Genomic DNA, 25234 nt, shown 5'->3' on the forward strand with positions numbered 1-25234 from the left:
TGGAGAGGCACCCCTTTGGCCACCCCCAGACAGGCTGCCCTCTCCTTCTTGTGGGGCAATCAGTGCCCAAAGGGCAGTGTGGGTCCCACCCACAAGCCCTGGTGCATTCAGGAGCTCCCGCAAAACTTGCCCCACTCCTGTTTGGGGCTGCTTTGCCCCCTCGAGTCCTGGTGCTGGGGAGCTCAGCACACAGCTGCCCCCCCCCAATCCTCTTTCTGTGCCCTTCTTGCTCTGCTCCAGGCCTGTCCAGGATTATAGGCAAAACCATTGGCACCGCTGGCACATCAGATGGTCTTTGCAGCAGCCCTGGAGCTGACAAGGGGGCGACTCAGCTCCTTGTCCTGGATCGTGGTGGTTCTGCAGCCACAACTCCTCCTCCTTTCCTGCCATGGCCCTGCAGGCAGCTGGGTGGGCATCCCATGGAGGAACCTTGGAATGTTACTGGTGAGGTGGGTTTGGGCGCAAGCGTCCCGGCAGGTGGGCGTGTCTCTGGCCATGGGGCGCCAGTAGAGGGATGCTTGCCTGCCTGCCCGCAGCCCCCACCTGCCCGCCTGCCCCCCTCCCCGGGCAGAGCGGCCCCCATCAGCTGGTGCAGACGCTGGTGACGGAGGCCCCCGCCCCGGGGTCCACCAGGCCCAGCTCCTCCTGCTCGTTGATGCACAGCTGGTAGCCGCAGCCTTTCCGGCGAGGGAGGGGGCCGGCCAGGCCGGGGGACTCGGGTTTGGCCTGGGGGGGCAGCAGGAAGCCCACGCTGCCGGCGATGAGCATGTGCCAGATGCTGTGGATGTAGAAGTAGTTCTCCTCCGTCTCCACAAAGGCGTAGAGCAGCACCGCCGAGGCCGCGATCAGCGCTCCGGGCAGCAGGTAGAAGGTCCAGCGCTGCCACGTGGGAGGGTAGCAGTGCCTCCGGCGGATGCTCCGTGCCGTCTGTGGAGGAAGGAGAGGGGTGTCAGGACCAGTTCCTTAGGTCCCATACAAATAAGTTCGCTATTCATGGAAACAAAGGAGAGACGGACAGGAGTTCAGGGGCCATAACTCCAGATATGTAAGCCGGCCAGAAATCTTTGCCACAAAACAAATGAAATGCCGTGAAAATCCCTGAAACGAGAAGTAATCGACTGCAGAGTTAAACTAAATAACAAAAATCAAGAAGTTTAAGGAAAAAATTAACCTAAAATTGAACAAAGACTTAACGAGATGCCGGCTACAAAACTCGTTTCACTGAACTAATCAGTTTCCTCAGAAGGAAATAAAGAAATCATAAACCTTAAATGATTTTAAACAAACTCAAGAGCAGGACTGAAACGCTTCCCTGAGTTTACAAAAAAGGTATGAAAACCTCAATGACAAGTTTTAGACATAGCCCTATTTAAAGAAAGCCAAGCAGTAGTAATAAGGTGTTGAGGACTCGGCTGTGAAAACTCTAGTATTGCCTTTACAAAAAGGTTTTAAAAAACTTACAAAGGAAGACGAGATAAGCTGTTTTAGATTTTAAACAAACCTGAAAAAGAGGGCTGAAATGCTCCTGACTGCTGCTTTGGTCAATTACTTCTCGTTTCAGGGATTTCCATGGCATTTCATTTGTTTTGTGTAATTTCTTGGTTCCGTGACTGTCTTTTCCCCACTAGAAATCTTTGCCAAGCGGCCCTGCCTGCCCCCAGCCCTTCTGGCAAGAGGGCGAGCGAGGGGTGTCTCTACTCACCCAGGCGACGGCCATGATCCCTAAGGCAAAGAGGCTGGGGCCCAGGAGGTTCCAGAGCCCGTGTCGATCCAGCTGCAAGGCCATGGAGAGCAGCATGGCGCCCAGGAGGTACAGCACCTGCCCAGGGGAGAAAGGGGGGGCTGTGTGAGTGGGGCAGAGGAACCCTTTGGTGTGGATGCTGAAGATGCTCAGGCAGTGAAAGGGTTAAAACCATGTTGTGGGGGGGGGGGGGAGCCGAGAGGTCTTCCAAAGATGTGGGGAGGAATGTCTTGAGCTGGATTCTTCCTGTGTGCCTGAGAAGTTGCTTTTTGCTCTGTCCAGTTACAGTGGTGCCTTGGTTCTCAAATACTGAAAACCCAGAAGTAAGTGTTCCGGTTTCCTAACATTTTTTGGAAGCCAGACGTCCGATGCGGCTGTCGGCTATTGTTTCCAGGATGCCTGCACCAATCAGAAGCTGCTCCTTGGTTTTCAAACATTTCAGAAGTCAAACAGACTTCCGGAACGTATTAAGTTTGGCACTTTTGTTTTTGCTATTTATTTTGCGTTTTTGTTTTTGAGTCTTTTTCGGTTAATTTGTTTTTGCGACTGTGTGTAACCCAGTTCAGCTACTGACTGATGGATTGTGTGACTGCAGAAATTGATAAAAGCCCCCCATCCAAACAATGACTATTATCAGTACAGGTAAGGGGGGGGGGAGTACTGTATTTTTCCATGTATAGGACGCCCTGGCTGCCTCCTCTCCTCTCCTGGTGAGGCTTGTGGGATGTGAAACACAAGAGCAGTCAAGTACAACATTCCTAGAGTGAACATGTTTACACCTGGGGAGGAATGTTTGTCCAGCCAGCAGGTAAACTTCCTGTTTCCTTCTGGGCTGGGACAGACTTCCTCTGCATGGGACTAGAGGTGGGCGTGGCCTCACCTGCACAGGTAACAACAAAAGCACAGGGCAGCCATCTCTCTCTTTTGACTACATGCGTCGAAGAAGCAACATCTGCTTAGCCAAAGATGCTCTTTTGGCCTCCAGCCCAGAGAGGACAAAGGGACGGTCTCCTTATGAGATAGTTTCCAGGTGTATGTTACTTTTCTAAGCTAAGTCTGCCTTCTGGGATCCGATTGTGAACAGAATGATGTGTGAGTAAACCTTTTTATACTTTTATAGAAGACTGTGTCGTGTCTTATCTTTTATGAGGGAATAAGGGGGAAATACCAGAGCAGTTATTATAGAGGCTTTAGCGAGCCTGAGCAAACGCATCTGCCATGAGTTTAAAAAGGGGAATGTTACTCTGCTAAATTGTGAACTTGTTAACACAAGTTGGAAAGACTATAATCAAGCAATATGTCCTCTCCTGCATCCCTGAACATTCCCACAAGGCTGCCCCCCTTCTTCCAAGGAAGCACCCCCCCCAGCCACATAAGTGGCCCCACTGGTCCTGCCACAAACACCAGTGACTCACTGTGGGCATCCTGCATGGCACTGGCCTCGCAAGGAAGCCCTTCCCCTGTCATTCTTGCCAAGCTTGTTGCAGATCATAGAATTGTAGAGTTGAAGGGGGACCCCCAAGAGTTATCCAGTCCAACCCTCATAATGCCGGAATCACAGCTAGTGACTCCCCACACCTTTGGTCACCTCACCTGCTTAATGACCATCTGGAGGCGGGCCATGGCAATGACGGTGACCCAGACGGACATGAGGGACCCCAAGAAGTCGCAGAACTGCAGCACATCGTAGTCCATGATGCAGAAGACCACGATGCCCGGCTGGTCACAGGCGTGGTAGAACTGGAGGGACGGAAGAGGGAAGGGGCACCAGAAGCTGACTTTTGTCACACAAAAGCTCTGCGGGACTTTCAGGTGCCACACAGCATCTTTGCTGTTCTCGCTGCACGTGATGCCCCGATGGGGTCTGTGCTGGCGCTGACTGAGCAGGAGGAGCAGAGGCGGGGGGGGGGGGTTGGGCAGTGTGGGAAGCGCAAGGGAAATGCCAGCTCCCCATGTGAGAGTGAGGAAAGTGTCTGGGAAGCGACTGAACAGGGAGCAAGCTGTGAGGGCCCACCAAGAAGGCAGGAGTCCTCTTCTCTAGCTGCTTTGAAAATGAGGCTGCAGAGCTTAAAGGCGTCCCAGGGACAGAACTAGCTGTTGGTGAGGTTGGCAGTGCCAAGGTTGCAGGCCCAGGGAGGCACAGCACTCCTGCATTGCATTAGCAACAGAGGCAGCAGGCTCTGGCATTGCTCAGGTGCCAGGGAACTCGCCCCGCTGAAGCGAGAGGGCTATGGAGCCGTGAAGGTTGTTAAGACCAGGAATGGGGGAGGGGCACTTAAACAACTCCCCCCAAAACCCAAGTTCCCACCACAGCCTCTAAATAAGGCCAGGACAATGACCGCTGACATAGGCACCAGACATACACAACAGAAAATCAGTCCATAAAAGGGTAGCAATAAGCAGAAACCATGTACAGTATTGACAATCCAATATAGAATCAAATAATCGCCAAAATTCAACGGCTTGACCCATTTCCTTGGTTCCAAGGGCTAATGACTCCTCTGGAAGAGGGGAATCCAGGGCTCCCCTGTCTCCATAATCCCTTAAGCATGAGGTCACATCCTCCTCCCCCCACCACAAGGTGTGAACTTAGCCACACAATAGGAGGCAGGAGGCGATCAAGACAGAAACCCATCAGGATGGTGGATTGCATCCTGATACTTCCAATGAAGAATCGCAGGAAAGCCTTGCAGCCAGGGAGATGTGTGAAAACTTTTATTATTCTTTAGGAAAGAGGGCTGTTAAAAGGTGTTGGGACCTGGGGTTCTTGACAGGGGTGGGGGATGGGCTCATGTTTCTACATGCCAAACACTCCTACTTTGTGACATATTTGTGATGTATTGATGATGCTGTTGAAGAATGTATTATGGGAAATGGGGAGAGGTCTTAAAAATTCACGCAACCCCCTGCTCAGGGCTCTTACTCCATGTGTGTGTGAACTTTGCTGCAACAAATAAAGATCCGGTCTACTGACTGCTGTTTGCTGACCAGGAGAGACCTGTGGGGACTGGCACCCCAACGAGCTGGGCAGTGGAGCAAACCTGCACCCAGACTTTTCCCTTCACAAGGTGCACAGGAGCTGAGCTGCGCTTTCCCCGAGTGTAACTGCTGCGGTTTTGCTTCATTTTAACTTGGCTGCAGACTCCTTTTTGAATCTGGCTGATTTCTGGACCCACAGGGCTAGACCCTGGCGAAGTTGGGAAAGCCCTTTTGCAGGGGTACCCCAAGTTTTATTGCTCTTTAACGCGCAGTCAGTGGACTGGGGGACTAGGCTGGTCCCCCCAATGTTCCCAGTAAACTAGAGTATTCAAGCCTAGCGCCTCCTTCCCCAAACCCAGGAAGCTTCTGCTCGGCTTTAGGGTGGGAGATGCAATCCTCCGATTGACACACAAACCCCCCAATCACCTTCACAAGCGTCGCCTCTGGGCCTACCTGTTCCCCTACGACCAGTTTCACTGTATGCTGTTGTTGGGGCTCCTGGCAAGAGCTCTTGGGCCTGGACCACCCACCCCTCCTGCCTCCTGCCACTCACCGTGGAGAAGAACATGGTGAAGATGTAGACAGCAGCCTCCAGGATGTAGTTGCTCCGGACAGCGATCACCACCGGAGGCACAAACATGAGGTTGCTGAGGCAGAGAAGGAGGGTGGAGAGGAGCTGGAAGCCGTAGGAGAAGGCAGCTGTGTTGTCGGTGCAGCCCCAGCCGCTCCAGCCTGAGAGAGAGAGAGAGAGAGAGAGAGAGAGAGAGAGAGAGAGAGAGAGAGGGAGGGAGGGAGGGAGGGAGGAGTCAGGGCTGGCAGCCACAGGGGGGACCCAGAACAAGAGATGCTGCCATTAGGGATTGTTCTTAGGTAAATAAGGTAAATAAGGTATACTATTCATTTCATCAAATCGTAAATTTCAACGGAAGTAACTCATACAGTTCAACAAACAAACAAAGCAGAAGACCCAGTGGATCAGATCATTCTCTAGTCAGTTCATGCACAAGGTCCATCTGTGCAATAGTGTTTGGGCTTCATCAGTAGGTAAAGCTCATATGTGATATTACAGGACTGCGAAACATAGGCCAATATTCCGGAAATCCTTGTCTTAGACTCTGTGAAAGGATTCTGTAACAACCTTTTATGTGGATTGTTTGGAACTTATGAACAGACAGGTGGAATAGAGACTTTTACATGGATGGAGCAATGCATGAACTGACTTGAGAATAATCTGATCCACTGGGTCTTCTGCTTTGTTCGTTTGTTTACATTATGAGTTACTTCCGTTGAAATTTACAATTTGATGAAATGAATAAAGGTAAAGGTAAAGGGACCCCTGACCATTAGGTCCAGTCGCGGACGACTCTGGGGTTGTGGTGCTCATCTCGCTTTATTGGCCGAGGGAGCCAGCGTACAGCTTCCGGGTCATGTGGCCAGCATGACTAAGCCACTTCTGGCAAACCAGAGGAGCACACGGTTTACCTTCCCACCAGAGTGGTACCTATTTATCTACTTGCACTTTGACGTGCTTTCGAACTGCTAGGTTGGCAGGAGCAGGGACTGAGCAACGGAAGCTCACCCCGTCATTGCGGGGATCCGAACTGCCAACCTTCTGATCAGCAAGTCCTAGGCTCTGTGTTCAACCCACAGCGCCACCCGCGTCCCTGATGAAATGAATAGTATACTTTATTTACCTAAGAACACAGCTGGTTCTGTCTCGTGTGTTTATTGAGTGTGCTTTACATGACTATAGGTTGGTTTGTTGTTGTTTTGCCATTAGGGATTGAGCCTGGACCTCGCACTGAGCTGTGGCCCCTCCTTCTTGTCCTGGGCTCTGGTGACCGGGCAGAGCAGCATGCTCTGAGAGGACGGCGGCATCGCTCTGTCTCCCTGGGGTCGCAGGTGGGCCATGCTCCCCCCTCTGCAACCCAGACTCCCGGAGCAACTCACCCGCTTTGCACTCGCAGGCCGCATACAGGTAGTTGTTGGTGCGCAGGAGCTTGCACTGGCCGTAGGGGCCGCAGTCGTTAATGCAGGGGGACAGGTAAGTGCGCAGGTAGACCTCGGCCGTCACATTGCCACAGGGCTCCAGCCTGGCAGGGGGAGAAGGAAGGCGGCTGAGAATGGGGCAAGGGATCCGGGGGCACTGCAGGGTGCCTGTGGGAAGGGGCATGACAGGGAGGGAGGCAGGGTGGTGTAGAGATTAGAGTGTTGGGTTAGGACCTGGGAGAACAGGGTTCAGATCTCCACTGAGTGCCTTTGGAGCCATGCGCTGCCTCTCCGCCTAACCTACCTCACCAGCTTGTTGGGTGAGGATTAAATGATGAGTGGGGGGGGCACTTTGCAGGGGGTTGGACTTGATGACCTCTCTGGGTCCCTCCCAACTCTACAATTTTATATGCCCTTTGAGGCCCCTGGAGAAAAAAAGATGAAATGTTTTGTAATGTGAAATTATGATGTTGATTTATAAATGAGAATGTGATTATAGATAAAGAAGTGATTATGGGAATGCAAAAGATATGTTATAGGCTATAGGGATGTCAGAAAGAGAGGTAGAAGGAAGTCCAGTCTCACTTTGAGCAAATAAGATGATGTGAATATGTGTATTGAATTAAAATGAAATATGGAAAAATTCGATAAAAATTATGTTAAAAGAAAAAGATGGACTATAAATGCAACAAACAAGCAAATGGAAGAAAGTCTTTGCAGAAGAACGGGGGGGGGGGAGGCAAAAGTGCTAGAAGAACCCTCCCTCTTCCTCCGGGCCCCTCCACCCTGCCCCCTAGACAAGGGTCAGGTATTATTCGTCTTGCAGGTGTCAACCCCAAGCCCAGTGGGGTGCAGTGGGGCAGGTCTGCTTGTGATGACAGCAAACGCACACCCAGATCCCACGGGTGGGGGCAGAAGTGGCTTCAGAAGTGGCATTAAGCCCCCCCATGTGTCTCCCTGGAAGGAAACACCCCCCCCCATTCCAGCCAGCCCCTGCTGGAAAAGGAGGAGCCTTGGGGGGAGGGCGGGGGGGTCGTCGTCCCTCCTGCTGGCAGCCTCACCCACGGTCGGCGGCACAGAGCAAGCGCAGACTCAGGTACCAGCTCCCCGTCTGGGGGTACGGGATCCGCAAGCGGGTCAGGGGGGCCGTGGCGTTGATGGACAGGAGGTACCCTGCCAGCAGCTCTGCCAAGGGAGAGGAAAGCAGCAGGTGAGCCCAAAGGGTGGCCCAGAACGTCACCCGCTGGCCACCCACCCACCTTCCCCGCCTGGCAGGGGGGTCTCCCCTTCACTCTGCAGGGAGGGCAGCCCTGGCAAGCCACAGGGGGGGGCAGGCGGAGGTTAACCTGGCCTGAGCCTTACCTGTCTCGCAGGTGACTGAGGAGTTCTCTTCAGATGCCAACGGGACCTCGTGATTCAGGCAGGCGAAAACGGTGGCATTCTCCCCTCGCAGAGAGGACTGTGGAAAGAGACAGCAGCCTCTGGTCTTACTGAGTTGTCAAATGTGCCCTTGAGCTCATTGCCTCAAGCATTCTTCCACCGGGGGCAGGGTGGTGTCCCAAACCCACCCACACTTACCCCTGGACCACTTGTGAACTGCTGAGGGTCTTCGTGGACCACTCACAGATTTTCCTGCCTGTTGTAGAAATTGTAATGCACCAGGCCAGATGTGTGATTTTAAAATTTCAATTTTCATTGCTTCACTTATTTCTTATGTTGCATTTTAGTGCATTAAATCCAATATAAGAAAGAAAAGTAGTAATAAAAATATAATTAAAAAATCAATGTGGGTATTTAACGCGGACACATCGCAGACTACCTGAATGAATGGGTTCTAGGTCTGGTTTCTGTTTCGATTTTATACAGTGGTGTCCCGCAAGACGAACGCCTCGCAAGACGGAAATCCCGCTAGACGAAAGGGTTTTCCATTTTGGAGGCGCTTCGCAAAAAGAATTTCCCTATGGGCTTGCTTCGCAAGACGAAAATGTCTTGCGAGTTCCTGCGGGTTTTTTCCCCTCCCCCCCTTTTCCTAAGCCGCTAAGGCGCTTATCAGCTGATCCGCTAAGACGATAAGCCGCTAAAAGCCGCTAAGCCGCTAATAGCGCTAATCCGCTAAGCCATCAATGGGCTTGCTTTGCAAGACGAAAAAACCACTAGATGAAGAGACTCGCGGAACGGATTAATTTCGTCTTGCGAGGCACCACTGTATTACATATTTTGTATTCTCATTTTGCATTTTTCTGTTGTGAACTGCCCTGGAATCTTTGGATGAATGGTGGTATACAAATTTATGTAGATGATGATGATGATGAAGAAGAAGAAGAAGAAGAAGAAGGTGGATGCGGACCGCTTGTCATCAACAGACCACGGTGGTCTTGGAACGCTTGAGCTAGGACATAACAGATGGATGTCTAATATATTTTAAGTAAATTTTAAAATTGTGGAATGAACCCTTCCTGAAACTGGTGCATCAGACTATCAGTAAGAACAAAAGAAGAGCCCTGTATCTGGATCAGGCCAGTGGCCCATCTAGTCCAGCATCCTGTTCACACCGCGACCAGCCAGATGCCCCAATGAGAAAAACCCACAAGGGGGGTTCAGGCACCAGAGCCCCCTCCCCTCCTGCACTTTCCAGCACCTGGGATTCAGAAGCATCGCTTCCTCTGACCTGGAGCCAGAGCAGAGCCACCCGGGTGAGTAGCTGTTATAAGAAACACTGCTCCCTTTTCCTTACACCAGAGCCCGTACAGAGTCCTTATGTGGGTTTTCTATTGGTAGGAGAAAATAACAGAGAATATTGAGAAGCAAAGCAGCTAGTAAGCCTGATCTTTATGAAACTGTTGCAACAGAAGCCCCGCTCACCCCATGCAGGAGGGAGGAGAGGAACCCAGAACACTCATGTGCAAGCCTTGATATAGACTTTTGAAATTGCCCACCCTGTAGCTCAAGACCACCCCAAAAACATCATCCATACATCCCAGAAAGAGGTGGTCCGCAGCAGAAATTTGAGTGTGCAGCTTCTCTCCTGTCTGCCAGGATACCTGATAATTTTTCTGGGTAGCCTGGCCATTCCTTGGAGATGGTAAATACTTCCTGAATCTCTTCCGCATATTGAGAGTGATACTTGCCAGGCTGTATTTACAGGGAGGTGTAAGCAGCCCCCACAGTCCAAAGACCACTGGAAAGCTTTCCCCTTTTCCTTCCTCCTTGCAGAGAAATATTTGAGGTCCATTTGGGAGAGTCAAAATGGCTGCAGGATTGTTCTCCTGTACTATTTCAGACACGTGGTTTATATACTTATGTACGAGTTTGCCTTGTACATTTATGAACATTTAATTTATATATATATATAAGACCTTAGAATTCCTATAACAAAGCCAGTGAGAGCCCTCCCTTCCTCCATGGATTTGTCTCATTTAAAGCTGAAATAAAAAATTTAAGGTCATACACACACTCTTATGAAATGTTCATAACTGCATATATAAATCACATGTCTGAAGCAGCACAGGAAAACAGCCCTGAAACCATTTTGACTCCCAAACTGACCAAATGATTTCTCTGCAAGGTCAAGGAAAATGGAAAAGCCTCCCCATTGTCTTTTCCTTCACAAATCCTGCCTTAAGGGCACATTTAAGATATGAATAGGGTGTGAGCCTGTGACCTGGCTCAGGAACTAAGTATTTATCATTACAAAGACTGGCCAGACTCCCCAGGCAATCCAATCAAGTAAGCATTAACAGGTAACTTGCCAGACAGGAGTTTCTGTGATGTAGGTATGATGTTTCTGGGGGTGGTCTTGAACTCCAGGGTGGGCAATTTAAAATGTCTCTATAAGGCCTTGTGCACCATTGTTCTGGGTTCCCCCTCCTTTCCTGCGTGTGAGGGGAGCACCCTGCTGCAACAGATCAATAAAGATCAGGCTTCCAAGCTGCTTTGCTTCTCAATATTCTCTGCTTGGCCTCTGTTCTTTTCTCCTACCAATAGTGAACCTACGTAAGGACTCTGTATCCCCCATAAGGGAATAAGGGCAGATTTTTGTTTATTACAAAGCCATTGGGGTTGGGGCCAGGACTGGGAGCAAATTCCATGTTCAGCCTCAGCACCCCACCCTCCTGCTGGGGCCCCACAGGGTTGACCTCCCCGTTCCCCATTAGCCGCTTCCTTGCCAGTGCTTCCCTTGCCCCCTGCCCACTCTGAGGTCCCACAATCCGAGCCCCCCCCCCGCCACCCCCGGAGACTCACCACATTCAGCCTGAGCTCCAGGTTGAGGGCTCCTCCGCTGTCCAGGATGGGCAGGAGGTTGATGGCAAAGATGGCCGGCCGGTCGGGGGGCACCGAGACGTTGGGGCCAAAGAAGATGTAGAAGTGGACGGAGAAGGTGTCCAGTTCGTTGCGCAGGGTGGGGCGGATGGGCCGGCAGCACTCGCCAGGCGCTGGCCCCGGGCTGGGCCCCGGGCGCTGGGTGCTGTTGAGCACAGAGGGGGGCAGGACCTCCGCCAGGGGCAGCCCCCCCATGGAGCCAAAGGAGTGGGGCATGTTCAGGCTGGAGCCCGGCAGCTGGAAGAGGGCACGAACCAGGCCAGTCCGAGAGCAGTCTGGGGGGGGGGGGAGGAGCAGAAGAGGGGCAGGTCAGGGGACAGGTGCTGGCAGGGCCCCCTCACCCCCACCAGGTCTGTCTGTCTGTCTGTCCCCTCCCTTGGCTCCCAGACCTCCCAGGCGCTGAACCCCGGCTGGCCAAGGGCCTGGAACCCCCCATAGCCTTGCACCGCTTGGAGATTGTGGTGATGTGTAATGGTATTATTTTAATGTAATAATAATATTATAATAATTTAAAATTTATACCCCGCCCATCTGCAGTCAAACCAACAATCCATGTTTTGCTAGACAGGTGAATGATAGGAGCTGAAGCTCAGGGAGTTTTCCTGTAAGTTTGCAAGAGGGAACTCCGTGAGAGAGACTCCCACTGTGCCCTGATAGGCACATAGCTGTAGATATTCTTCTTACCTGCAAGGTCTCTTCCTCGGCTCTTCACCACCAAGCCAGAAATGTGAGGACATCTGCTAAGTCTGAGTTCCAGTTCAAGCCAGACTTAAAGATGCCTTTTTACCCGAATTCCCATTGTAAGCCTGCCTGAGCAAAGCTGCTATATCTGAGTATTCTGAGTACAGTGGACACTCGGGTTGCGAATGTGATCCGTGCGGGAGGCATGTTCACAATCTGCAGTGTTCACAACCTGCAGCGCCACGTCTACACATGTGCAAGGCGCGATTTAACGCTTCTGCACATGTGCAAGTGCCGAAACCCGGAAGTAACCCGTTCTGGTACTTCCGGGTTCTGCACAGTGCGCAACCTGAAAACGCACAACCTGAATGAATGTTAGAAAAATGATGGAATGAAGTTATATGGCTTTAGCAGAAATGTTATAACGGATTAGGTACAGACAGACTGTAAATGTACTAAAAGGAAAAAACAAGGTTAAAATATGTTAAGATTAATTATAGGACAGAAAACAGAGAAAGATGGAAAGGAATTGCCGAAACAGTTAATTGAAGTGGAATACAAAAAGGGAGGTGTGAGGAAGTCAATGAAACAAGTGAATGAAAGCTAAGATTGAAAATATTGGAAGTGTTTTTAATTCTTTTTGTTTTGTTCTGTTCTGTTAATTCAATGTTCTATGTAGTGTTTTTCTTTTTGATTTTGTATCGTATTATATTGATTTGTTTAATTCTTTTTCTTTCTTTTTGTAATCTTTAAACTCTTAATACATATTATTAAAAAAGAAAAAAGAAAACGCACAACCTGAAGCATCTGTAAGCTGAGGTATGACTGTAAATATTATTTGCCCCCTCCTGGCCGGTCCTCCTCCTCACCCACCCCTGATTCTTCCTTAGCTGAGGATTGAAGGAGCCTCTCCCTACCTTGCCTTGTTCCTCGTCCGCTTGCAGATTCCCAAGATGCCTTTGTAGACCAACCCCCCCCCCGCCTGCTCTGCCCCTCCAGCCCCAGTTCCTCCCACCCCACAGCCTCCCAGCCCAGCCTCTCGCTCACCCTTCAGCTGCACCACCAGCTGGAAGTTGACGTTGGTGGCCACTCCCAGGTATTTCTCCACCAGGATGTAGTACCAGTTCTGCCAGAAGGGGAGGTCCAGGGCCAGGCGGCAGGGGAGGCGCCCCCGGCAGTCCACGGCGGTGGAGTTGTGCAGGGGGGGCGCCTTGCCGCGCACTTTTAGCCACAGCGGGCAGCCCTCCCCGCTCTGGTTGGTGCCGTGGCAGTTCCTCAGCTGCACCAGCACCCGGGATGTGTAGCTTGGGATGAAGACCCTGGAGAAGGCATGAGGAGGAGGTTGGTTGGTTGGTTGGCTGGTTGGCTGGTTAGTTGATTGATTGATTGATTGATTGATCCAAGGATCTAAAGGGCTCCCACCCTGCCCGTCAGCCTTGGCTCTCCCTTCAGAGAGAAGCAAAGCTCCTTTGAGCCCCAGGATTCCTGGGGGGAGGAGGTGGGGGCTCTGAGCCAGGAGGAGCTCATCCCAGGCTGCCTGCAGGGGGCCAGCCCTACCATGAGGCCATGTGAGGTGGCTGCCTCAGGTGACAGATGCAGAGGGGCAAGAACAGACTGCTGGGTGTGCACCATGGGCTGGTTAGGCCAGCCTTGGGTGCAGGAAGCTGCTGGCCCAGGAAGGAAGGCAGAGTCAAGGGCCAGTCTGGCCAGAATGGAGGGGGGGGGCATTTCTCCATTGCCATGTGTCTGGCACTGGCCCTCCCCTGCTGGGCCAGGAAAAGGGGGGTTTGGGGAAGAACTAGGGGGCAACTGAGGAGACCCTCGGCTTTTCTTTAGGGATGCAGTTCCAGTCCTTGAGTGCTGGGGGGGGGGCAGGATTACTGGGGGGGGCACCTCAGGACCCTGCATCACCCCTTCCTCTTTGCCATGCGGACTTCCAAGGAAAGGCAAGGATGAATATCCAGCAGGAAGACTGGGAGCTGCATTAATTGATTATGAGAATCAAGCAAGTCTTCCTGCAGGTGTCCCACAGCATGATTAATTATGCAAAATGAGGTCACTCTTCATGCAGATGCACTTCTAGCATTATTCATTATGCAAATGAGGTCACTCTTTGTCTATATGCCCCTCTAGCATTATTAATTATGCAAATTAAGTCACTCTTCCCATAGGTGTCCCTCTGGCGTTATTAACTATGCAAAGGAGCTTCTTCTTCCCATAGGTGCCCCTTTAGCAGGATTAATTATGCAAATCAAGTCGCTCTTCCCCTGGGGACCCTGCTAGCGTTTTCCCTCCTTCTCCCCCTCCCTACAAGCAGGGGTAGGGCATCTGGGGGGGGGGTGGCGCTGTCTCCTTTGCGCACTCACTTGTACAGCAGGGAGCGGTTGTGGGGGGAGAGGACGTGCTCCGTCACATAGCCGGGGTACAGCACCCCAATCCCCACCAGGCGCTGGACGATGAGCTGGGGCTGGAAGAGGTACTGGCAGTCTTCAGCGAGGCCCTGTTGGCAGGGGGCACACGGTTAGAAGGGGGACCCCCAGCACCCTCAGTCGGGTGAGTGGCCCAGATTCACCACCAGAACTTTCAGGAGGACTCCCCCCCACTCCCCCCCAGGTGCCAGGATGACACCAAGCCAGGCGCCCCACCCCCAGCAAGCTATAGACTGCCCAATCACAGCAGCACAGCAGCTCCCTGGTGATCAGCTGTGATTCCTGGGGCTGGACTAGATGACCCTTTGTGCCTCTTCCAACTTTACTATTCTATTCTTCTTGTGGTCTGCAAAGAGGGCAAGCGGGGCTGGGCCCTGGCAACCCCCTCTCCCAATCGCCCTCTGGCCCCCGCTTCAGATTTCCACAGGGCTGCACCAATTGCCCCTCTCCCTAAACCTCCTGCGCTAATAATAATAATAATAATAATAATAATAATAATAATAATAATAAATTTATACCCTGCCCATCTGGCTGGGTTTCCCCAGCCACTCTGGGCTGCTTCCAGCAAAATATAAAATACAATAAGTGGGTAGGTGGAAGCCCTATGCCTAAGATGTTGGGTGCTTGGTTGTAGGGGGGCTGGTGTGGAGCTGGGGCTGAAGGCAAGGAGCGGCCCAAGAGGGGGCTGGCGGTTCTGAGTGGGGCTGGGTTGCTGGCATTCATCCCCAAGAGTCGAGCCACGATGAGCTGCCTTGCACTGGGCCAGATTCCCTTGGAGCTCATGGAGGCTCCTTCTATGGAGGTTTTCAAGCCGAGGTTGGAGGGCCGTCTGTCAGGGATGCTTTAGTTGAGATGCCTGCATCCAGGGGGCTGGACTAGATGACCCCTCGGTGTCCCTTCCAACTCTATGAGACCACCTGTCCTCACAGCCCAGGGCTTTTCACCTTGACTGCTTGCCACATCTCACTGCTTCAGGTCTTCCCCAGCCCTTCTCTTAATTGAAGGAAAAGCCTTCATAAAAACTACAATAATAATGAAGGAGTCATCCTCACCTAGGGCCGGCCCACACATGAGGCAAGGTGAGGCAGCCACCTAGGTCAGGAAACTCCGCGACCCTTCCCCAGCCGAGAGGCTGAGCCTCTTCCTCACCTTGACGGAGATCTTGCCCTGCTCTTTGGGCAGGTGGGCAGCCAGGAACCAGTCCCCAGGCAGGGGGCTGGTGATGTTGAAGACGCCTGTGGTCCGGTTGGGCAGGGTCCAGGTGAGCGTGAGGGCAAAGGAGCCTGGCACAGCCGTATCCCGGGGGAAGTGGGTGCGCAGAGGGTTGATGACAGGGGGCGCCCCAGAGCGGAAGTACCTGCCAAGGAAAGAGGGGGAAGGTGAGCGGAGGAGCCAGTGTGGGGGAGGGGAGAGAGAGAGAGAGAGATTTCAGGGGAATTCAGAGGGAGGGGGGAAATGGAGAAAACAGGGGGCAGGCGGGTGTCTTTATTGATATATTCCATCCTGTGCCCAGGCCAGCAAGCTACAAAACAGCAACAGCAACACAGTCAAAGCTCAAATGAGGGGTGATGGAGTCATAGACTCCTAGAATTATAGAGTGGGAAGGGACCCTGAGGATCATCTAGTCCAACCCCCTGCAAGGCAGGAAGATGCAGCTGTCCCTGACGGGGAATCGATCCTGTAACCTTGAGTTGGGGAAATCTATCCCCAGCGTAGCCCGAGCAGATTCCTGTCCAGCCTCTCTTTTGGGGGGGATGGGGGGCTCCCAGGACAGAGTCTCCAAGCCGGCCATGGCCTATGGCCAATCTAGTCTGAGGCAAGTACAGTCCATCTCCCCCCCCCCCTTCTTTCCTTCCCAGAAACAGATGCTGGCCTGCTTGCCATCCCATCAACACCTCCAGCTAAGCTTCAGGCCATCAGGGCTGCTGGGGGCAAAGAGAGTATTTGGGTGCATTGGGAGTGTTTGGGTGCATTCATGCTCCCCCATGCCTGGAATAGTCTGGGAAATGTTGCTGAAGCTCACTCCTCTCTCTGTCCCATCTCCTTCAACACTGGGGGGCTGCAGAACCTCTGCTGCAGGTTTGCCTGACAGGCGATGCCAAAAGTGTGACAGGGGGCCACCCTGTGATTCCCCCCCCATTGCCATGCATCAATCTCCCCTGCCCCCCACAGCCTGGCCTGGCTTCCCCCACCGTGAGCCCCTGTGGGAGGGAGGAGTGGGACCCTCCTGCCAGAGAGGGGTTCTGGTTTCTTCTCCCCCAGGCTTGCTGGGGACTTGGCAGGAAGTGATTTTCCATCCTCTTTCCCCATTTTCTCCTGCAGGGAAGCAGATGGCGACGGGAGGGGTAGGGGAGCACTCCGGTTGCCTTGGAGAAGCAACCATCGCTTCTTCCTTCCCCTTATTCTTTCGAAATTTCATTTCAGTGCTGGGTTATTAATATTGATCTTCAGCGTCGTGGTCTGTGTGTTTGTGTGTGTGTTTGTGTGTTTGTGCTCACGTCTCTGTGTGTGCGGCTTGGAAGGGAAGGAGCAGGAAGATGACTCATGCGGAAGATGGTTCCCTATCTGGAAATCTCAGGAAACATTCCAGGCAACAGATGGTCCACTTGGCCAATGCCTCTTCCACCCTCTGAGGCTGGCCAGAGGTGCCCACCAGAGCCACCTCTTTGGGGCAAGCCATGACCACCGAAGAGGCCCAAGGGTGCTTCAGGTCTATGGGGTGGCGCCCAGGTCCTTCCCCCCACTTCTGCTGCACAGACCTGGTGAGACAACTGAGACTTCTCCTCAACAGAAATCTCCTTGCCATAGCTACCCATAATATCCGTAGATTCTGGTATATAGGACGACTTGTTAACCCCGGAAAAGAGGTTAAAAAGTCGGGGGTCGTCTTATAAACTGGGTATGGCTACAGTGGGTGGCACGCTCTGCTCCACGCTGGGAGGAAGCTGCCCAGCGATGCTAAGCCGGCTTCACAGGGCGACTTCCTCCCGGCGCAGAGCCCACCGCCCACTGCTGCTGCCCAGCGAAGCTGCCGAAGCGTATAAGATGACCCCCAGATTGGCAGCTGCCAATTTGGGGGGTTGTCTAATACACCCAGTCGCCTAATATGCCAGAATCTACAGCACCATATTTTTCGCTCCATAAGACGCACTTTCCCCCTCCTAAAAAGTAATGGGAAATGTGTGTGCCTCTTATGGAGCGAATGCAGGCGGGAGGCTCTGCTCAGTGCTCCCTTTAAAGAGCCACATGGAGCGTGTGTTGCTGGATTTTCCCCAAGGAGGGCAGCCCATCAGTCCCTTCTCCCTCCTCGGGGAAAAGCCCCCAAGAGCCACACACACACTCCGCACAGCTCTTCAAAGGGAGCGCTGAGCAGAGCCTGTGTGCGGCTCTTGCTGGATTTTCCCTGAGGGGGGAAAGGGGAGAGACGGGCTGCCCTTTGTCCCTTTCCCACCTCATGGGGAAAAGCCAGCAAGAGCCGCACACAGGCTCGGCTCGGCTCTTTAAAGGGAGTGCTGAGCAAATTCAGAATATTTTTTTCTTGTTTTCCTCCTCTAAAAACTAGGTACTTCTCATGGTCGGGTGCGTCTTACAGAGCGAAAAATACGGTAGATCACTGCAATGCATGATACAAAGGGCTGCTTTTGAAGTCTTCCCAGAAACTTCCATAAGCCCAGAATCCTCACTGGGCAGCTTGAAGGCTCCAGGTCCTTCTTCAGGCTCAATCACCTTTCAGTCCATAGCTTGGCCTGGGGGCCCCTCAAGGATTCTGTCCCTATTTGTGCATTAAGAGCCTCATCAGATACGTTTCTCCAGGTGCCTCCACCATCAGAGATGAGGGCAGCCTTCCCCAGGCAGATGCCCCCCCCCAGGTGTCATCCGCTGCGTTTGACATGCCTTTGCCATTTCGAAGTTTGATGTGCGTCTCTTCAATATTGTAAACTGCTTTGAGACCCGAGGTGAAAGTTTGCTTCGATTTTATGTTTCAATAAAATGAAATGAACAATACTTTGGACTACACAGAGTACCAGGTTCCCTCGCTAGGTAGGTCTGCCCCATTCTGAGCATTCCCTGAGAGATCAAGAAGCACTTGGCTGTCCATCCGACCTCAGGAGGGATGGCGTTGCGGGACCGGCCTGGCTAGCAGATTGCAGGCTCATGAACCCTCTCCAATCTCACTGCAACATCGACACCACAGGAGGATGCAAAAGGAAGAGGCGACACCCAGCTCTTTCTCCTGGAAGCAGACAGGACCCTGTCCCAAACCCAGCACTGCCCACTCTGGGGAAGCTGTGGGCATGGGGGGGGGGCAGGAGTCTGTGCAGCCAGGAGGCTGAGGTCCCTCCCTTCTTGCCCCACCTTGCCCCCTGACTCACACAGTGATGCTTCGGTCTGGGCACTGGTCCCCAAAGGTGCCCCCCTGCTCTTTGAAGGTGATGAGGTTCCAGACAGCCACCACCGTGTCCTCTGGGATGCGGAAATGGAAGAGCTCGATGCTGGTGAAGGAGCGGAAGGGGTTCAGCTTGCGGGGGGTCCGGGTGAAATAATCTGTGACGAAGAGGCCGCCTGAGAGAGAGGAGAGGAGAGAAGTGGCAACACTGGACCTCCTCAGAGTAGCCCTTCCTTCCCCCACCCTCTCCCCCAGTCTGCACAGAGCACTCAAAATCCCATGTTCGCTAGGTGAGCAAAGGATTAAGATACATGGAGTTTCCTGCACAGTCCCAGGCACTCTGTGAGGTCACTTCCTCTGCTTGTCCAGGTAGGAAGGGAAACAACAGGAATATCACTTTCTGCCACCTGAGGAACAGCTTCTTTCTTTCTCATCTTGCAGCCACAGGGAGAGGATACGGGGCCTGGGCACAGACACCATCTTTGATCTAAACCAGGCATAGGCAAACTCCGGCCCTCCAGATGTTTGGGACCACAATTCCCATCATCCCTAGCTAACAGGACCAGTGGTCAGGGATGATGGGAATTGTAGTCCCAAACATCTGGAGGGCCGGAGTTTGCCAATGCCTGATAAACCATATATTTTGTCATCTAGAAATCTGTTTTGCCTGACTTATTTCACTGTTATTTTCAGCTTGATTCACAACTGCAACTTTATGTGATTCAGCAATATTTTTATATTCTTACATTGCAGACTTCTGCGTTGTTATTTTGTTCAGAGGGATAATTGTAGAAAGTGACATAGCTTTGTCCCACGTTTTCGTGTTAATGCTGCAAAGGGTGGTATATTTTTAACTCTGTTAAACCAGACTCTAATCTTGCTCAAGTAAGCAGAAGGATAATTAATAAATAATATATCCTATTATGCTTTCCAAATCCATCCCAACAATTCTCCCCCTTTATGTTGCAATGCCCTGTCCACGTGGCCAGTCCCTCTCCAGACATCTCTCACAGGGGCAAACAGTCAGTGAGCCCCACACGTTAGCTTTTCCAGCCCTGCCAGGAATTAGGCCCATTGATCCAGCCCCTGCCCTACGCCCCTGTCTAGGTCAACCCCAATTGGCAGACCAAAGCTAGAAATGAGAATCTCTCTCACCCCCAAATTAATTAATACACAAACCTTGTTCTTCCCAGCTGCTGCCCCTCCCACCACACCCCTTGTGCACCTGTGTGAGACGCAGCCATGAGCATGCTGGAGGGGGGGTGCCAACGCCTCACTCCCCACCCAAATCTGCCCTCTTCCTTGGCAGATTAACAGATCTCCTTCCAGCTGAGAGAGAGAGGAGACTTTGAGGTCCTCCTAGGGGTTGGTCAGGTTGGTTCCCACCAAGGGTCCAGGTCCAGGGGAGGGCGCAAAAACTGCACCTCTCCGCTCTGGCTCCTCTGGCGAGGGTGCAAGGCAGCTTAGGGGCCCCTCTGCTTTTAGGGTGCAGCATTAACATAAGAATCAAACACTGTTTAGTGTAAGGAGACTTTCCTTCAGCAGTCCTCAGAGCAGGGAGCCTTCCGTCCAGCTCCTGCCCTAGCCAGCCACAAACAGCCTCCACAGACCACCTGTTGCCTAACAGGTGGGCATTGCCTGGCACTCCCTGCTCCATCCCCGTGGAGAAGCCCAGATCCGGCAGGAGGAGGAACAAGCAAGAAATCGCAAGGCCACCCTGTGCAGAGCAGCGAGATTTCTCTCCTACTCTGCAGAGAATGGAAAAAAACACTCAGCTTCAGAAGTGAGAGAAGGCAGCAGCTGACAAAGAGAGGAGCCCCTGCCATGGCTGGTGTGTGGGAAGAGAGGAGCAGCATGGCTCTGGAGCGGCTTCCTTTGTTGCACAGAAGACGGATGGGAACCTGCTCTGCTTCTCTCTGCAAGTGGGCAGCAAGGAAGGGGGGGGGAGGCCAAGGCTGGCAGCTCTGCCTGTGGTGCATTAGCAGCCCCAAGGAGCCCCTAAGAAGGAATACAGAGCCTGCTGCCTCTGACCAAGGGCCCAGCTGGTCCAGCATCCTCTTCTCACAGGGGCCAGCCAGGAGCCTGGAGGAAAGCAGCCAGCAGGATCCGAGCACAAGAGCAACTCTCCCCTCTTGCAGTTGCAGGCACCCGCGCTAAACCCTGTCTGTGGTGCCTACCCTTTTCCCCAAATGATGAGGCAAGAGACCAGAGCATGGGTTCAAATTGGCCACAACTTGATTGAGCTTCAGAAGTGGGGAACTTGGCCCAGGCCTTGGCAGGCAAGCCTCGCAGCCCGCCTGGCTGAGGATATGCAGGCAGTTGAGGCCCAGTGAGAGGGGACTGCAAAGCGCAAACTTACACAGCATGCCCTTCCACGGACCTCCTCCGGGGAGTTTGACCTACATGCCGCCGCTCAAGCAGGTGGGTGGCACCTGCCCAGGTGAGCCCCGCTGGGTGCTGCAAACCCTGCCCACCTGTGGGGAAGGGAGGGCGGAAATTCCCAGCAAGTGAGATTGGGAAGCATTGCTGCCTCTGACTGTGGAGAAGAGAGCAGAGCCATCCTGGCTAGGAGTTACTGACATCCCCTTACTTCATGAATTTGTGTAATCCTGTTTTAAAGCCACCCAGGTTGGCAGCCTCCTGGGCGAGTGAGTTCCACAGTTTAACCCTTTGCTGCATGAAAAAGCACTTTATTTTAGCCCTGCATAGACTGATTCTCTCTCTCTCTCCCTCCAACATATGAGAGTGCAGCTGTCTACAGGTTCCTTGACTTTCCGTGACCAGGGGAGCATTTGGAATTGTTGTGGCCTTCACAGCAGTGTCTTAACACACCATGTGTGGCCTATAACCAGCCTGGCCAACAGTGTGGCTGCCTCACTCCGAACCAGCCAGAGTTTCTGAACACTCTTCCAGGACAGCTCTTTGGGGAGTGCATTGCAGTAGTCCAAGCAAGATGTAACTAAGGAATGTCTCCATGTGGCCAGATCTGATGTCTACGCAAAAGCACTCCTGGCCACTGCTGGAGTCAGAACATCCAGGCTCAGGGCTCAGTCAGGGTGTTCCCCCAAATGGCCAGCAACCCACTCCTTGATCAGATGAGCCCCTCCTCCCTGTCCTTCCTTTTCTCCTGGCCAGGACCTGGCTGTCTTGCCTAGACTGAACCTGAGGTGCCTCCCCCTCTATTCCCAACATCAGGTGCTGATTCAAAACTTGGTTCAAATTCCTTCAGTTTAGATGGAAAGGAGGGGGAGAAGTAAGCTTGGTGTCATCTGCATACTGGCGACACTGAACCTGAAAACCCAAAGCAACCTCAACCGTTGCCACTTTCTCCCCCCTCCTCCTCCCCATGAGTTTTGAACCTCCATCTGCACCAGCCAGCAGAGTCAACAGAAAAGAACTAGTTACAGGTAGGTAGCTGTGTTGATCTGCCATAGTGGAAACAAAATAAAATAACTCCTCCCAGTAGCACCTTAGAGACCATCTAAGTTTGTTATTGGTATGAGCTTTTGTGTGCATGCACACTTCTTCAGATGCACACGAAAGCTCATACCAATAACAAACTTAGTTGGTCTCTAAGGTGCTACTGGAAGGATTTTTTAATCCCCCCCCCCGACTACGGCAAACCAACATGGCTACCTACCTGTAACTAGAACGATGGGAGGCACCACACTGAGCCGCATGAAGAGAAAAGAACTGTGCAAGTTTTGGTCCAAGACAGCAGGAGGGCTTGAGGCTAGGCATGGCTGCCTCAGTTCAGTGGCCAAGGGGTGTGCCAATTCCCAGCAGCCACTTCCTCAGGTAGGGCTGGGCAAACCCTAGAGAGACACTGCCAGGCAGTGCCAACAGCACTAAGCTGGCTAGACCGAGGGCCTGGCTTGGCAGCTTCCTAGCCGATTTTATACAACAAACAAGCGAGCCTGGAGCCCCTTTGCAATGGCATTGCATCTGAATCTAGCGGCCTCTCCTGAGACCATCTGCTGCCTCTAGGATACCCAGATTTGGGGAAAGGAGATCACAGGATGGCTTCTGAACTACCTCACAGCCACGATGCTGGCAGTCCCTTTCTTCCCCGCTGGCATTTTCTGGGCAGAGGCACACTCCACCTTCTAGCTGAGAGCGAGCGAGAGAGCGGCGACGTGCGCATTCCAAGTCTCCAGAGAAGACAAAGAGGAGATGCCTTAATGAGGGCGATCCCCTCCAAGCCTGCAGGCGAGCGGCCTTAATGGGAAATCCCAGCAGGAGCTGCCCAGACTCCGGAGCCTCCCGGGGGCGCGGAGAAGACAGCCCAGCCGGGGGCTTTGCAGGAGCAAAGGAGCGGAAGCCCCCCCCCCCCCCCGCCCAGGCCCGTCCTCGGCGAGGCGTGTTGGGAAGCGCATGCATGTAAACAGAGGAGGAGGCTCCAGCTGGATGCCCACTGCCCGGGGAGCGCGGTGCTTCCCTCCCAACAAAGCCCGCGCCTCGCACAGGGCCCGGCCTGTAAATCAGGCTAAGTGCTGTCAGCCTCCGCCATAAAATACTTTTTGTAAGTTCAAGGGAGCACATATAGTATTCTGCCAGCCATTTCCCTCTCCATGAAAATGATCTCATTATTCTTGCTGAAAGCCATCAATTACCAGGTAATTAAATGTCCTGGGATGTTAGTGACAGTATCACTAAATCTACGCCCGGAGTTATGAAGCCCGGCAAGCCACGGACGCCGCCGGCTCCAGAGAACGATCGGCGGGCAAGACCCAGGCAGGAGGGTGTCCATTAAAAATGGCAAATGTGCTCCCCACCCCGCGCGCGCATGACCTCCTATTTAACGAGGGAGGGGAGTAAGACCGGGCGGGGAGAGTGGGAAATGGGCCAGCAAAAGCAGAGGAGGCGGCAGTTCCCCAGTTGGGAGCCGGGAGAGGAATAGGCAATGAGAGCGCCGGGGGAGAGCCCTCGTGGTTTATTTAACCAGCAACGTAATGACGGGTAATTTATTCCCGTGATTGAATTTAGACGGAGAGGACAGGAAGGGGCCACCGAGGCTACAGACAAAGGGGACTCTGTGCGCGGGGGAGAGAGAAGCGATGGTACTGAGAGGCGGCTCGGAGGAGGACAAGGCGCTTGCCTGTCAATCTCTTCTCAAAGCCCACCTGGTCCATGTGACCCGCGCATCAGGCGAAAGGGAAGCTTAAGCCCCCGGGGCGACCGGAGCTCCCCCCCCCGCACATCCTTCGACCGCTGCCCCCTCCCTTCTTCCGACCCGTGGAGGGTCTTTGCATCGCTCCCCTCACTGTAATGTCCTCAAGGCAGAGACCTGGCGCGCGCGCGCATCTGCCCACTTGTTTTACTCTGGAAAACAACATTATTATTCATTAAATTTCATCCGAAGATCACAGGGCGGTTTACAGTACAAAACGCGAACTGCTGGTAACCAGTTTACAATTCAGAGGGACACCTCTGAGGCTTCCCAGCTCGATTATCTCAAAGCCCTTTGGGGTGGTTGTTTTTTAGGAGAGGGGCGTAAATCCTTAGCGGTCGGAAAGTGGCGAGCAACTCCCCAGAGAACTACCGGGTAGAGGGCAAACGGGGCCGGTCGGGCAGGCTGTGGCGACCCTCTCCCCGCCGGCCGGCCGGCCTCCCCTCCCCCAGCCAGCTGGAAGGCAGCTCCAGCTCCCGGCCGCCCCCCCTCCCCCCCTTTCAGCACCAGGGCGGGGGACAGCACCCCGGGCCTCCCAGCCGCGGCCTCATTTCAGCACCGGAGCGACGCCTTCAGCACCACGCCGCGCTCGGACAGCTCCCGGCCGCCGCGCCCGTTTCTCTTCCCGCGGGGGAGGCGCTGGTCCCGAGACTCCCCCGCGGCACGCGCGTTTCGGGGGGGGGCGCCCTTCTCCCTCCCGCCGGGCTCTCCCCTCCCCACTCACCGGCCGGGCGTCCCAAGCTGAGCCAGGCGAGCAGCTGGAGCAGCAGCTGGAGCCGCCCGAGAGCCGCGCGGCCCATGCTGCGCCCGGAGCCGAGCCGAGCCGAGCCGCCGCCTCCCCGCCCGCCTGGACGCTGGGCTGCCGCGCTCCAGCAACAGCAGCAGCAGCAGCAGCAGCAGCAACCATGACGTCAGGCTCAGCTGCCGCCCGGAGCCTCCGCGCGTCCCCCATTGGCCCAGCGCACGAGGCTGCCTGGGGAGGCCACGGCCCATTGGCCGCCGGAGCTGCCCGTCACTCGCCGCTCTGCAGCGCCGGCCGCCTCCGGACCAGAGACCAGCCAGATGCTGGAAGAGGAGGAGGAGGAGGAGGAGGGCGCCTGGCGGAGCTGCCCGGCTGGGGGAAGTTCGGGGGGGGAGCAAGGGAGAGACTCTGAGAGGGCCCTGGGGGTGAGCCGCCAAGCCCTCCTTGCCCCTGCCCCCAGAGTCTGCTGGGCCCACCGGGGAGTCTGGGCTTCCCCACCATCTTCCAGCTCCACAGAAGGAGCAGGAGGGCATACCCTCCGTGGACTGGGTCGCTACCCCAAAACCAGAGTGTCCTGCCCAAGCAGAGGATGAACGTTGAAGGAGGGGGTGAATGGGTTGGCCCGGCCCCCGCAAAACAAGTTGACTGATTCCTCCCCGCCCCCCACGCGAGACCATTGCAGGGGAATCTGTGGAGCTTGACGCACAGACACCCCCTCCACGCACGTCGATTCCACGCTTTCGCTTCCCTGCTTCCAGCTCAGCATGAGACACCTGAATTCCCAGACTCGCGGGGA

At 53.8% G+C, this 25234-nt stretch overlaps 1 protein-coding gene across 2 annotated transcripts; it reads right to left on the reverse strand.

Annotated features, from left to right (window-relative positions):
• Positions 1-455: 455 nt before the first annotated feature.
• Positions 456-24526, reverse strand: TMEM8B (transmembrane protein 8B). 2 transcript variants are annotated; one of them, XM_079994819.1, is made up of 13 exons: positions 24421-24526; positions 18513-18702; positions 15289-15496; positions 14077-14210; positions 12758-13029; positions 10952-11304; positions 8072-8168; positions 7771-7894; positions 6671-6813; positions 5274-5452; positions 3335-3481; positions 1703-1819; positions 456-927 (listed from the first exon to the last, which is right to left on the reverse strand). In XM_079994819.1, the coding sequence occupies exons 1-13, from the start codon at positions 24494-24496 to the stop codon at positions 583-585; spliced, it is 2385 nt and encodes a 794-aa protein (XP_079850945.1). In that variant the 5' UTR covers positions 24497-24526; the 3' UTR covers positions 456-582. The 2 variants fall into 2 exon arrangements, with proteins under 2 accessions (XP_079850945.1, XP_079850946.1); XM_079994820.1 differs by lacking the exons at positions 15289-15496; positions 24421-24526 and having other exon boundaries at positions 18513-18586.
• Between the last annotated feature and the right edge of the window lie 708 nt (positions 24527-25234).

The sequence above is a fragment of the Podarcis cretensis genome (assembly GCF_951804945.1).
Source record: "Podarcis cretensis genome assembly, chromosome: 11".
Classification (NCBI taxonomy): domain Eukaryota; kingdom Metazoa; phylum Chordata; class Lepidosauria; order Squamata; family Lacertidae; genus Podarcis; species Podarcis cretensis.